Raw genomic sequence first — 13,383 nt, forward strand, 5'->3', positions numbered from 1 at the left:
GCGTCGCCTCCAATTAATTACCTTAATTGCGACGAACGTTACAAATGTTTCAAAGAGGTACGGCTCCGTCGAGAGAGAGATAGAGAGAGAAAGGGCCCTGTCGCGTCGTTCGGCCCTACCCCGAGAAACGTTTGCAAGGCGTGGAACTGATCGATCCCATCGCGACTCACATCGCTCGAGACTTTGTATTGATTTCGTCTTCGATGTCGGACCTCTCTGCTGAGAGATACTTCTGATGCTTAAAACACGGAATAGATATCATTGTTTGTCATTAGAGGCATTCAAATTGTAGCGCAAATTTCCGAGAAACGAAACGATGCAGGATAAGAGAAATTTTGACACGCGATAAAGCAAGAAATTTCGATAACAGTCGTTAAGGAACCTCCGTGTTTTAAGAATTAAGTCACAGTTAAAATGTCATGCTCGCTATTAGCTAGATCGATTAAAATAAAGTATGTAATCAACCTACAACTATTACACGTAATGCAATTACAAATAACAGAGCAGAATTTGACAAATTTCATCCCAACATCAGGTAAACATTTAATCTACCGATGATATCTTTTAAAGAGACCTGTAAATAAATTGGCAATGAATACATACTTATCGGAGGTACTGCTATCACCGCATCCCTCGAAGCAAAAGTATTTCAAAGTAGATCGGTCTAAATTATCACATTTGCATCATTCTAAATTTTCACATGAGCGAATTAATTTTATTTTATAGATTATATTAAATTTCTTTCCTTTTCGTAAGCTTTACCCTACCACTTCGGACACGATTCTAGTACCATTTCTGACCAGTGACTGCAACTGTTGCGCAGCTCCCTGAAACATACGACGAAAACTGTAATAGATAACAAATTCATCTTTCTAAATTATGTGCTAGTCGACAGAATTCAATTACGTTTGGGTAAACGTAATTGGATGTAACGTGACAGGAACGTCGGGCTGATTGCCATCTGTTTCCTTCATCATCTATCACCAACAAGCGTGAAAAACGCGAACAGCGAGGAAATTAATGAATAACGAAAATAAGAGAACAACTTACGCTTATCGCAGCACCGAGAAATTGACTGAATGCTCTGGTAGCACCAAATAATGCGCTATTTCCAGAATTATCACCGGCTGACTGCGCCGGCGTACCGTAATTGGAGAAAGAACTGAAGAGAGGTGGTGGATACGTAGAGCTTGGTGACCACGTTGTAGTGCGTATCCTTGGTCCTGAGGTTGGTCTCGGTGTCACCGTCTTTTTCGTGGTATCCGTTGGTCGGGTTGCAGCAGTAGATGCCGGCCTTGTCGTAATTGTCGAAGACTCGCTAGCAGGGGACGCGGTCGGAGCAGAGGTGACGCTCTGCCCGAGACTCTGTTACAAGACCAGCAATTATTTTCTTTCATCGCGCCCCGCTCTTTGTTGCCTCGCGCTTCGCCCTTGTCATTCGATTAACTATCGCCGAACTCGCGTCTAACTGGACCAATTTGTAAGAATTATATCAAATTGTTTGGTGTCGTTAAACTTTCCGTTATTACACTCTATGCATTTTTGCAATTAGAAAAGAATATAATTCCAGGATATCCGAATACCTTTTATGTAAGAAACAATTTGAATAATATAATTTAATCATAAAAATTGATGTTCAACTATCCTAAAGTTTCCCAGATCAGTTTAATTATTTCAAAAGTTCTTTATCTTCAGGTTACTTAATTGAGTAAGCTTAAGTCGGATAAAAATGGTCGTTCTAAGTAAATTGATATAAAGACTATAGTGATTAATCAAAGTAATGTTATCTGAAATCAATAACTAAATTCTACGAATCGTATATTTGCAACATGTGCTAAGTACATTGCTGTTAAGATTTCAGTACGTTACAAACTATTTAATTGACAACACTTACGGCTAACTGGAGTTGCTCTCTAATATTATTGGCCGGAGTTGGTGGTTCTATACCTTGAGCTTTCAATAATGCCGCCAACAAAGCGGCGTTACTGACTTCTACCGTCGGTGATGGAGTTGTTGTTGTTAAAGTTCGACCGCTTAAAATCGCTCTTAAAAAAGATTGATCATCCTGAGTTAATCCTGGCACCTTCTTCGAACCAGTTTTATTATCTGTAACAAACGTAACGCCACATCTGATACCAATCGTTTCCTTGATCGTTTCCTTATTACCGAATTTCAATCAATTTTATATATCATATCCTACCGTAATTTACCCTACATCTACAAGTATCGTTTTACGACTTACCCTGTTCAACAGCTCGCAGAAGCTCAACTATGAACTTTGCATCTTCTTCGGGAGAATAGGTCGACGTCACCACACCAGGCAACCTCGGATTTGGATTATTAATCAATGGTTGATCGGTGGTCGAGATTGTAAACGGCGTGGTCACTGACTTTTCCTGTACAATTGAATATGGACTGTTTACTTGAATTTTCGAAATGTCCACAGTTTTCAGAGTCGTACTAGAGGAAATTGTTGTCGTTTCTAACTTTTGCGTGGTTTGGATTGGTTTCGGCATAATATTAATCGATTTTTGCGTGGTTTTTGGCACCGGTTTAGCTTTTACGGGCTTCGGAGTTGTCGATGATCCGAATAAACCTCCACCGAGGAGAGCCTGCCACAGAAGACCACCAAAGCCTAATGGCGCCTGAGTGGTGGTTCTAGGTCGAGGAGTGGTTGCTAATTTAGCTTTAACAGATACAGGAGCTTTAGTGGTGCTGATCAAAGTCGTTTTAGCCGTGGTCGAAGGAGAAGCCGTGCTTATTTCCACGCTTCTTCTGGTACTAGTGGTTGTAACTGGTTTCCAAGTCACTTGCACGGGTGTCAAACTACTAATTACTGGTCTTTGACTGGTTGATTGCTGTGTTTCTACTGATTTCCGCGTGGATGTTGAAACTGTAGATGCTGGAGACAAATCGATTATTATTGGCTCAGAAAGAGATGTCTTTGCTGACTTGTAAATCGAATTTGGCGAAGCATTTTCGATACTGATAGCTTTTGGTGATCGAGTCGGTCCCGGATTTTTCAGTGCCAGTTCCAAAATCTGAAAATAAAATATAAAAAGAAAGTTAGGAAATGACAATTCTGTTCTACACTGCGCAGATTTGATAATGCTTCTCTTTAGGACACTGTATATATGTGTATATACATGTATATGAGATATTTAAAACTGGATACCCGTGAAAGTATGGTATGTTTTATTTTATTCATTTATCAGAACGTAAAACACAATCGAATCAAAGCAAATTTCACGTACAAAAAAAGGTTTCGCTTTCCTATACTTCATAAGTCTACAGGAATATTCGGAACTTTAATACGGTCATATTACGACTACTCCTTTTACAAGTCAAATATTTCATGGAAAAATATTCTCTTTATTCCCACTACAATGAGGACTAATTTTATTATATGATAACGATGTGCGTACTAATAGCGTTATCGTCCAATGGGCTATTTATTGCTATTATATTAATGCCATCTACGCACGCATTAAGTTCTGTCGACAGACAACGTTAACGAGAGATGACATATTAAACGGCTGTTGCGAGGAATAGAGAAGGCCGCTGGCAAGGACGTTCCAGTCCATTCACCGTGACTGGTCGATCATATGATTGCGATCGTCGCAGATCCGTCATTATGTCTTTCCGAGAAGGGCGTGACTAAAGATAATTTGTGATCTATCGAATTTTTCGTCTTGTACGACTTCCACCGTTGCAATTTTATTTATACGTTGTGCAGAAACACGAGAAAGAAGTTTATTCTAGAAGTGAGAAAAAAGAGAATCGACGTGATGTAGCTTAGAAGCTAAAGCTCGATCTTATTAGAAACAGAATACAATTCGTTGCACAGTCATATAAAGGAGTGAAAGGATCGTTTAACGTTAGCAACGCGACTTGTTCCTTGGTTTTCCCCTCGAACGATCATTGCATTTTGTTTTCAAGGAAGATCACAGGTTTACTAAGAATCTTATTTTTAAAATTTCTTCTACTTCATATTTTTAAAGAAACGTGATGTTCTATGTAGTATAACATATGTCGGTCGCAACAATTTATTCATTTATGTGTATAAAATACAGTAGTATCACATTTGATCAAGGTCGAGATATAGTAATATTGTTTCAATTGAAATTTATTTATTAGGATATACTGAATACTTCGTTTTTATATTTTATGCACTACGTAATTTATTGTACACATTACTTACCTTATTTGCCAAGAGTTGCTCCACTTGTGTCAATGTCTTCTGACTGGTACTCCGTGAATTACTCTGTAACTATGTAAAAAATATATGTATAATATACATAATATTTTATAGAAATTCGCGTAGTTATTAGGAATACATATAAAAATTTATCTACTTACCAACGAATTCAGGAAGGCCAAATCATCGAATGTAGTACCGAAAGCATTTTGCTGTCGCGTATTCAACAAATTTTTTGATAAATTAAGTGAATTTATTTGAGAAGAAGTTGTTGTTTCAGAAGTAGCTCCTGCCTGTGACGCAATCATCACCCTTTGAGCAATTGTCGGAGGCTCTGAAGTGATGATAGGTGTTGTCATCGTGGTAGTTGTTGGCGTCATTGCAGCCACTGTTGTTGGGGTCATTGTTATACTTGTAGTGGTAGTTGTAGTGACAGTCGGCGCCCTTATAGTTGTAGTTGTTGGTGCCATCGTAGTAGTAGTCGTTGTTGGTGCCATCGTAGTACTAGTTGTTGTTGGTGCCATCGTAGTAGTAGTTGCTGTTGGTGCCATCGTAGTAGTAGTTGTTGGTGCTACTGTAGTGGTAGTAGTAGTTGTCGTTGGTGCCATTGTAGTAATAGTGGTAGTAGTAATAGTAGGTGCAGGAGTTGTAGGTGTAGTTGTAAGTGCAACAGGCGTTGTTGGTGGTGGTGGAGGAGGAATGGATCCTATGTTACCTCTTGGAACTCCAATCGTATTAGAAAATGGAGTAAAAACTTCGACAAATGGATTGATCGGACGAGCTAAGGCTGGGCCATTTGGTTCTGACAAATCGTCCTGAGAACGAGAGCCATATATATAATTTCAACGAAATATATCTATAATAAATAATATGAAATAATTGAAGTATAGAAAAAGTAATGCTTTTTGAAGGAAGTACGTAATTGTAAGTTGATTCTGAAAAACAGTGATTCAAAGGTAAAATTTAATTAATACGAACCAGTCTGTTTGATGTCACTGAAGCTGTTATTATCGGCGAGGAGGTAGTAATACCAAAAATTTGGTCCAAAGGATCCCTCCATGGGAATCCAGGCGGAGCTGTGACTTGACCCCCTGCTTGATTGTTCAGGAGATTCTCAAACGATGGTACAGAAGGTGATGGTCCTTCGTTTGCAGCAGTCTAAAGAAAATAATATACATAGATATGTATATGATTTAGAAATTCAAAATTATTATTTCACGAATAATAGTAAACTTTGGTTTGCAGATTTTAAATATTTTACAAACAAATCAAAACTACCCAAAGAATAATATTTCGATAAAATATGCAAGATGAAGAGAAGAAGCCGTTGAATTCCTCTTATTCCTTTAACTTACAGCTACTGAATTTATATTCACACTGAGAACGCGCGGGTTAGAGGTGGAAGCCCCATCGGTCCAATAATTGACGAACTTGTCCTGAAACATTCGACGTTGCTCTTTTTTTTCGCTGCAGAGATATGTTGCAGCGCTGAAAGAATCAGCCGCAGCATCGTTGTAAATCATGTTCTGTCTCTCTTGCTTTCTTACCTGTCCAATGTACACGGAGCTGCGTTGACCTCCGGCCTCCTTCGTCCTGGTGGCCTCGTCCCTCTCTCGATCCTGGACGATACGACCGCCCTGCGAATCGGTCGGCGGTCGACCGGTACTTACTATCGGCGTCACCGACGCTGTCCTCATTTGCGTATTCAGCAGGGCATTGCTCTAAACAATGCGAAACCATACCCTTCGTTCTTTAAACCTTTCAAAACAAACTTACATCTCAAAAACGATACATGAGAAACTTCTAATAGCGAAACTTCGATCGATCGTTCTGATTTCATAAATAGGAAAAATTGTAATCATAGCAGAACTTCATATTTTTTTTTTTTTTTTTTGTCGAAGGTGAAGAAATCCGTATGATAAAAGTGCAGTGGTTCTTCTCCGCTTACCTAGTAACGCGATAATAATAAATAAGAAACGATCGATTAATATTTCGCTATATTGTACGGGCCTCGGTAAGTAATCGGTGGGAATGAACGATGAATGAAAATGAAATATTTTTCAAATCCTGTTCCGAAGAGTTTATCGAATACCATAAAATTATTAATTTCTTTCTTCATTTTTCTCATTTTTTGTTTCCCTACTATACCATATTTCGCATAGAAAGTTTAAATTTCAAATATTACAATTTTCTGAACTGAAGTAATCGACAATGTAAAGTGCACCTTCAACTTTACTAAACATAAAGTGCGTTTCAAAGTGCGCGGTGCATAAAAATAACAAACATGCGACATATATAAATAATTATTCACAAATTTACAGTGAAATTATATACAACTCCCCATTATACAAATTAAAAAGTTTTATGTGAGATAAAAAAACATGTTGAAGTAGGCATTGGATAAATTCTTTTTACAACGATACCGAATCGAAAGAACGAATTAAAACAACGTGAAGTAAGAAACGTAAAGAATTGAAAAGAGAGATAATAGATATAATTAATCCACGCGAAATTGGAAAATTAGTACTACCAAAGAATCTACTTTAACAAAACCAAAGCGTTAAACAAAAAGCAAGTGTTCTGTGCCATTGTTATCATAAAAATTACGACATTATAAGTAACGAAAAAAACTGTCATAAAAAATTTACATACACACGTGTATATGAATACAATGAATACAAGACATAAAGAACGAAGAAAAGATGTATATAAATGAAACATAAAATAAATCAACAAATCGAATCTCAAATATTTACAGAAAACCCCAAATATCTAAACAATTACGAATATTTACATCCTGATCCATACACCCAAACGTTGTCAGACTTTTCCAAAAACAAATTTCACCCTTTTACACTTTATGCAACAATGACACAATAATTTTTGAAGCAGAGGCAAAAGTAACACGCGAAATGAGAAAGAGACGACTGGTTCACTTGGAGTAAACCGTATATTCGCACGAGTTCGAGCGATGCACGCACGGCTAACGATCGATGATGATGAACAGGTGGAATAAGAGATACCATTTCGTTGGTGCTCGGGACACTAGCAGGGGTACCAAGTGGTCCCGTATTATCGGGTCCACCTCCATTGGGGCCGACGATCGCGTTACCAGTAAGGCCAAGATCAACGATGCTGGGACTTTGGACGTTTCTCATTGGTTCAGCGACAGGTCTATCGTTACTATTGTACACCGGGCCTCGATATTGATTGTAAGTGCCTTGGTTAGCCTGGTTATAATACGGTCTGGGTGGTGGCCTGTTAGTGGTAGTGGAAGTGCTAAGTGAGAACACAACCTCGACCGGGTTCCTAGGTGGATCCGGTATTATCGTTCCATTCGGGTATTTTCGAACCAGCCTGCCGTCCGGGAAGATACCGAATATCACGTACGGGCTGTCCACGTTTCTAGCATCGATCAGGTTGTCCTCTGGCCGCTTTCTCACGATCGTTTTGTTCGGGTAGATTCCATACACTAGGTAGTCTCGTAGAGGAGCTCTGGTAGTCGAGCTTAGGCTGAAACGTGGGGCAGGTGTCAATCTGCTGCCGCCGAAGCGACCTAAATAAGGCGTCGTGGAACTCTGAGAAGCTGGCCTAGGTGGAAGGCTAGTAGCTGTCGGCACGGTCGTTCCAGGGGTAGCTTGCATGGACACGGTTGTTGCTTCCGTAGAAGCAGAAGTTGTATTCGTGGAGTCGTTCGTAATACCTCCTGACATTGTGGTCGTACTTTCCGACGAAGCAGATGTCGTCGATGTTCCAACTTCGGTAGACACGAGATTCTCTTCTATATTGACCGTAGTAGTTTCCGTCACAGGGGTGACGGTGACGACGTCCATTCTCGTCGTTTGAGGTGTCGATGTCCCCCCGTCAGGAACGCGTCCTGTACTCGTCGACGTCGCTGTCTCAGTCGTGATCGTCGTCGTCGTCGTTTCGACCGAAGATGAAGTGGTTGTAATGAGGGGAACGTCGGGATACGATGAAGTGGGAGATTCTGAGGACGTTGATGAGACGATTGAAGTATCTGGGATCGTAGGAGTTGTGATCTCGGTCGTTTGGCCGATTCCCGAACCTGCCGTCGCTTGGGCGGTTGCTGATGTCGTATCCTGGAAACGGGCAACAATAGTTGGAGATTTGTTCTCAAGATTTGGGGTCGTTTGGGGGACGTTTTCGCTGGGTGCATTAGTAGTGGTTTCCATGACAGGAATTGTAGTCGATGTTAGCGAGAATTGGTTAGTAGTGACTCCCATATCGTCAATAGAGTTAAAATCCTGCTGCGAAGTGGTTGTCATCGATGACGGGGTGGGTTCGGGGGTTTCGTTATCAGCGCTTTCGGTGATCAAAGATGCCAACTGAGTCGTGGACTCTGTTGTTTGGTTAGTTTCCACTTCTACCTCATTTACACGTTCAACCAATTCTACGGCAGATGCCAATGTGGTTTGTTCGAAGGATATTGATGGTGTCATAGTGATCGTATTTACAGAGGAAGAGGTAGTTTCGGGAGCTACGGTAGTTATTTCAGGTTGAGTAGTAGTGCCAATGTCTGTCATAAGCCGTGATGTTACGGTTGTGAGACTGGTTAATGGTACGGTGACTCCTGTAGGTTCAGTGACACTTTCTGTAACCTGTTCGGAAACTATTTGAGGGTTGGTTGCCGTGATCAAATTAGACGAAAACAAATCGAACGTGTCAGTTGTTAACTCGAAATTCATGGCGAATGTGGTTGTCGTTTCTGAACTTTGTGTGCTGGTGGTTGTCTGTGTCTGAGTCGTGGTATTGAGGCCAATGTCAGCATCGAACGATCCGCTAAGCGACAGAGTGACTCGTGGCTCAATTTCTGTCTTAAACAAGGGGGTCGTCGATTCTATGATCTCGGCAAGGGGTCCTAACGCTACTGGTGTGGTTTCGGTCTGTACGCTCTCTACTTCGTCATCGGGCATGTTACTTCGAGGCGTTGTTGTCAGTGTATCTGTCAGATTTTCAGAAGATACGGTTGTAGTAAAGTCTACCTCATTCTGTGAGGGATCAACCGGAATAGTAGAAGACTCTACATTTTCTGACATGGTATTTAAGGAAAAAGACGATGTCTCTGCAACTTGGGTAGTGCTAAGTTCGTCGTTGGACGACGGTCGGTATATCTCGTTTTCCATTAAGTTATCTAATCTAGATGTGACGTTTGAATTTTGTCCGGCTATTTCTTCCTGATTATCGTTTATCTCATCCGAAAAGAGTGTTTTGGCAATGGACATTAACTCTGTTAGTAAAGTGTCATCGGTGGAAGTGATCGTCGACACAGTAGTTACATCAACACTTAACGGGGAAGTCGAAGAATCATTTGAATCGCCTACAGTGGTCGAATCTGTGTTCGATACTGTCTGAAAGTCTTGTGTGATTGTTGTAGATGTTATTGTTGCTGGTGTTGTGGTTGTTATTGCATTTATTTCATCCTGCGTGTTGACTTCCTGAGTAAATACCATTGTGGGTGACGAAGCAGCAATTGAACCTGCGCTTTGGGTAATTACTTCTTCGATCGTTCTTAAACTCGATTGCTCCGTTGTAACCGACGACGGGGTAGTTGTTCCCGATTCTCCTTGATTGATCGTCGTTTCATCCCTCAATTGCGACAGGGACTCCAAACTACGATTACTACTCGAATCTCGTATCACGTTCGATGTTTCCGTCGTGGGAGATAACATCGTCGTCGAATCTTGACTCGGTACCGTGGTCGTAGACATAGTTGCTTGCAATCGAAACAGGATATCTTGCGCGAGATCTATCAGCCTGGTTCGAATAGTGGACGTGGGTATCGCCGTAGTTGTCTCTATATCGATCATATTACTCGAATCTGCTTCGGTCGTTAAAGCATCAGTCGAGCTAATATCGGCTGTCTGAGTAGCAGTGGTATCAGACAGCGGTATGGTATTAGTCTCGGGATTTTCAAACGTTGTCGCTGTGTTGGTGACAGTTGTCGAAAAGGTAGTCGTCTCTATCGTATTCTGCAAAAGGTCTATTCTTGACGTAATATCGATATTGCCAGTCGTGCTCTGCGTTGTCGTACTAACAGTGGTGGAACTCGTATCACCTTCGAACTCGGTACTACTACCTTCGGATGTAGAACTAATAGTCGTAAAAGCATCCGTGGTAGAACTCACGGGTTCCTGATTGGTCGAACTGTTATCTGCCGACATGGAAGTCTGAACATCTTCCGCACCTTCGACGTTCATCGTCGTTGCATCTGTAGACCGCAAAAACGACTCTGTGCTAGTTGACTCAGTGACAGACATGGAATCGACGTTGGTGGAAGTTTGTTCCGTAGTGAAGGATGAATCTCTACCGATGGAAACTCGTTCGGTATTGGAAACCGATTCTGTACTGGTGAAAAGTTGTTCGGTACTGGAGGGCGATTCTGTGTTGGTGGAGGCTTGCTCGGTACTAGAGGACGATTCTGTGCTTGTGAAAACTGGTTCGGTCGTTGAAGGGGTTTCGGGGGCTCCTGTGGTAACCGCGGGGATGGAGTTGTCCGGATCCTCGGGTAATCTCGGGGTCTGTGTGCTGTCCTGAATAGTGTTCGCGGTGATGTCTGATGTCTGTGGGCTGATAGTTGCTACAGTGGGGCTTGTGGTGTCATTGTTAGCGTTATCGCCGATATCGTTAACGGTGGCGTTAAAGTCTACCTGGGAAACACTACCAGCTTGTTGTTTTTGTAGCTGTGCAATCGCGTTTCCCTGTAACTGTTCGTTCCTGATGCTGGCCGACTCCAATGCCTGATAAAGGGTCAAGAATCTCGGCTCGCCAGGACTTGAGACATCGATTGGTGGGGCCGAACCAGAGTTCTAGAAACAGAAATTACGTGCGTGCATGGGGTGCTATACATTAAATTCGGTGCCGAATCGGAATTGGTGACTTCCTTTTATGTACAATTTCTACGTTGCGTCAATCGGTGTATTTACAATAGAACAAGGGATCTAAAGTACGCGTTGTTCGTTCAATAAGATCGACAGTTGAAAGATAAATCGATGTAAAACGAGGGATTATGAAAGTACACCGGTCATTTCGCAGATTAATTGATCTCATAATTGAGTGAGCATACACCATCTCTTGGTAGAAATACGAACTAGCCAAGGAAGAGGAGAAACCGAGGTTGCTTTAATGCATCAAGAAAACACAACTGTTAGCAAAGGAACGGTGAGCTAGAAACTCGTTCTCCGAGCGAAGGATCGTTTATACGGGCAATAGAGACTGGTTGCCCGCTCACTTTGATTTTTTCCTTTTTATCATAGCTGTTAATCCTCTCTCACAGAGGTCTCCAGTGATATGTCTTTAACAACAGTATCTTCGAACAACATTGAAACGTGATTTCATTTAATGGAGATTTTAAATATTTTTAGAAATTGCTAAGATCTGATAAAGAACGGGTTAAGGATAACAACGATCAAATCGATTCAAAAATAACATATATCATACAATATTTGTAGATTTCCACATGTCAATTGACAAATGTATTAAGCAATATGAAACTAATTTGAAACCTGAATTCGGACAACTTGTTACAGAAAACCGAGATCGAGGCTGCATGAAGGAGAAGTGAATTCGTGACCTTAAGTCGCGTATCCTTATTTTCGTTCATAATGATTTTGATCCACCCACATGTCCTAAATACCATCCATGTTGAGACACTTTTAATACAAACACATGACGCAGCGTTCATTTACTTTCACTCGTTAACGCTTCGAACACTGTGAAACGCGGATCACGAAAATTTGCCTATGTAATCGGAATGCGCTCGTATTAGAAAGTCAAGTCCCGTTACGTCGAATTTCAACAAAATGTTGCTTCGTTGGGAGTATAGTCACGTTACGTCTATTCAATTTTCATAAGTTCGTGGATATCATCGTGAGAGTATTCATCGAAGTCAGAATCGAGCAAACCGACTTACATCGTAGTCAGTACAGTGATATTCTTTCATTACGATTTTCTGGATTTATAGTTTAGAGATCAATAGAAGAGTGTACTTTTGAACTGGCTATTGCTTCTCAATTATAGCATTTCTCTATCTACCTTTAATAATTCCGATAGTAATTTTGACATGATTCGAAAGAATAATTTATGGACGCGATTAAATAAGAACGAACAACTGCATGTCGCGTGCGATCCAAAAACCAAAATATTTATTATCAAAGATATATATATATATATATGTGTGTGTGTGTGTGTGTGTGTGTGTGTATAATCTTGTATAACACAATATATGCATTATGGTGTAAGTAAAACAACGTAAGTACCTGTACATATTAGTAAATGCAAACCCATGATAACTATTAGCATGAATCACAAAACTAAAAATAAACGTTAATCACATAAATGGTTATGTACTTTTTATTCGTTTTCTTGTGTTACTTATAATCTTTTTTTATAATTTAACCATAGAAAAGGTTGCGTCTTCTAAACGAGAATTGTTCACACTATTGAAACTTATTGTGCGATACTCGTATCTATGTCGACGATATAAAATTGTACTAGCTGTATGGAATGGATAAAAAGAGATAAAAAGAAACGACTTTTAACATTATAGATAATATTTTAAAGAAAGCTCGGCAAGTATGATAATCCTTTGCGAACGATGAATCGTTATAATATTAATGAAAAGAAAAGATGATTAATAATTATTAGTAACGCGTCTGACTAAGTACAATCCGAATGATTAAATCAACGCAGTTTATTCGTATCGATGTCATTAGAATCGAGACTTCCAGACGGAGTTGTGATGACACCAATGTGATCGGTCCACGATGGTGATGCGACTGCTCCGATCTTCTCGGCTACCTTCGTGGTGAAAACCTTTTAAGCACAGAAAAAACGACCACACTGACTCACTGTTAACCACCTATAACTTTCTTCTTCTGCCACGTAATCTTACCTCGGTAATCATCGTCACGATCCATTTCTTTCACATATATACGACCTTCCATAATTTTTTAACGCTACTTTATAATTTTCATTTATCGAGAACGAACATAATATTCTTAAATTTTCTCAATAATATCCAATAAACTTATTGTGAAAATTAAGAAATTTGCGGTGCAATGAGATATGATGAGACTAAAGAGTATCTTGCTCGAAGAAGTTAGAAAATGAATTTGAAGAATGTAGGAAAGTTTAACATGTTTATAACGTTTAATCTTTTGTGAATA

At 40.2% G+C, this 13,383-nt stretch overlaps 1 protein-coding gene across 7 annotated transcripts in view; it reads right to left on the bottom strand.

The window, feature by feature from the left end:
* Positions 1–732: 732 nt before the first annotated feature.
* Positions 733–13,383, bottom strand: part of LOC100741831 (mucin-19) — a 44,569-nt gene continuing 31,918 nt past the window's right edge. For 6 of the 7 annotated variants that reach the window (XM_024370592.2, XM_024370589.2, XM_033323190.1 and 3 more), the window contains 11 exons: positions 10,867–11,025; positions 7,222–8,298; positions 5,746–5,919; positions 5,554–5,634; positions 5,177–5,356; positions 4,360–5,013; positions 4,202–4,270; positions 2,243–3,041; positions 1,895–2,106; positions 1,051–1,365; positions 733–827 (listed from right to left, as the gene is read on the bottom strand). In XM_024370592.2, coding sequence (XP_024226360.1) covers positions 759–827; positions 1,051–1,365; positions 1,895–2,106; positions 2,243–3,041; positions 4,202–4,270; positions 4,360–5,013; positions 5,177–5,356; positions 5,554–5,634; positions 5,746–5,919; positions 7,222–8,298; positions 10,867–11,025 — 3,789 coding nt within the window. In that variant the 3' untranslated portion in view covers positions 733–758. Of the gene's footprint in view, positions 828–1,050; positions 1,366–1,894; positions 2,107–2,242; positions 3,042–4,201; positions 4,271–4,359; positions 5,014–5,176; positions 5,357–5,553; positions 5,635–5,745; positions 5,920–7,221; positions 11,026–13,383 lie in introns of all 7 variants that reach the window. The other variant, XM_012390673.3, reaches the window with a different exon arrangement.

The sequence above is a fragment of the Bombus impatiens genome, unplaced genomic scaffold, assembly GCF_000188095.3.
Source record: "Bombus impatiens unplaced genomic scaffold, BIMP_2.2 scf_0837, whole genome shotgun sequence".
NCBI lineage: Eukaryota > Metazoa > Arthropoda > Insecta > Hymenoptera > Apidae > Bombus > Bombus impatiens.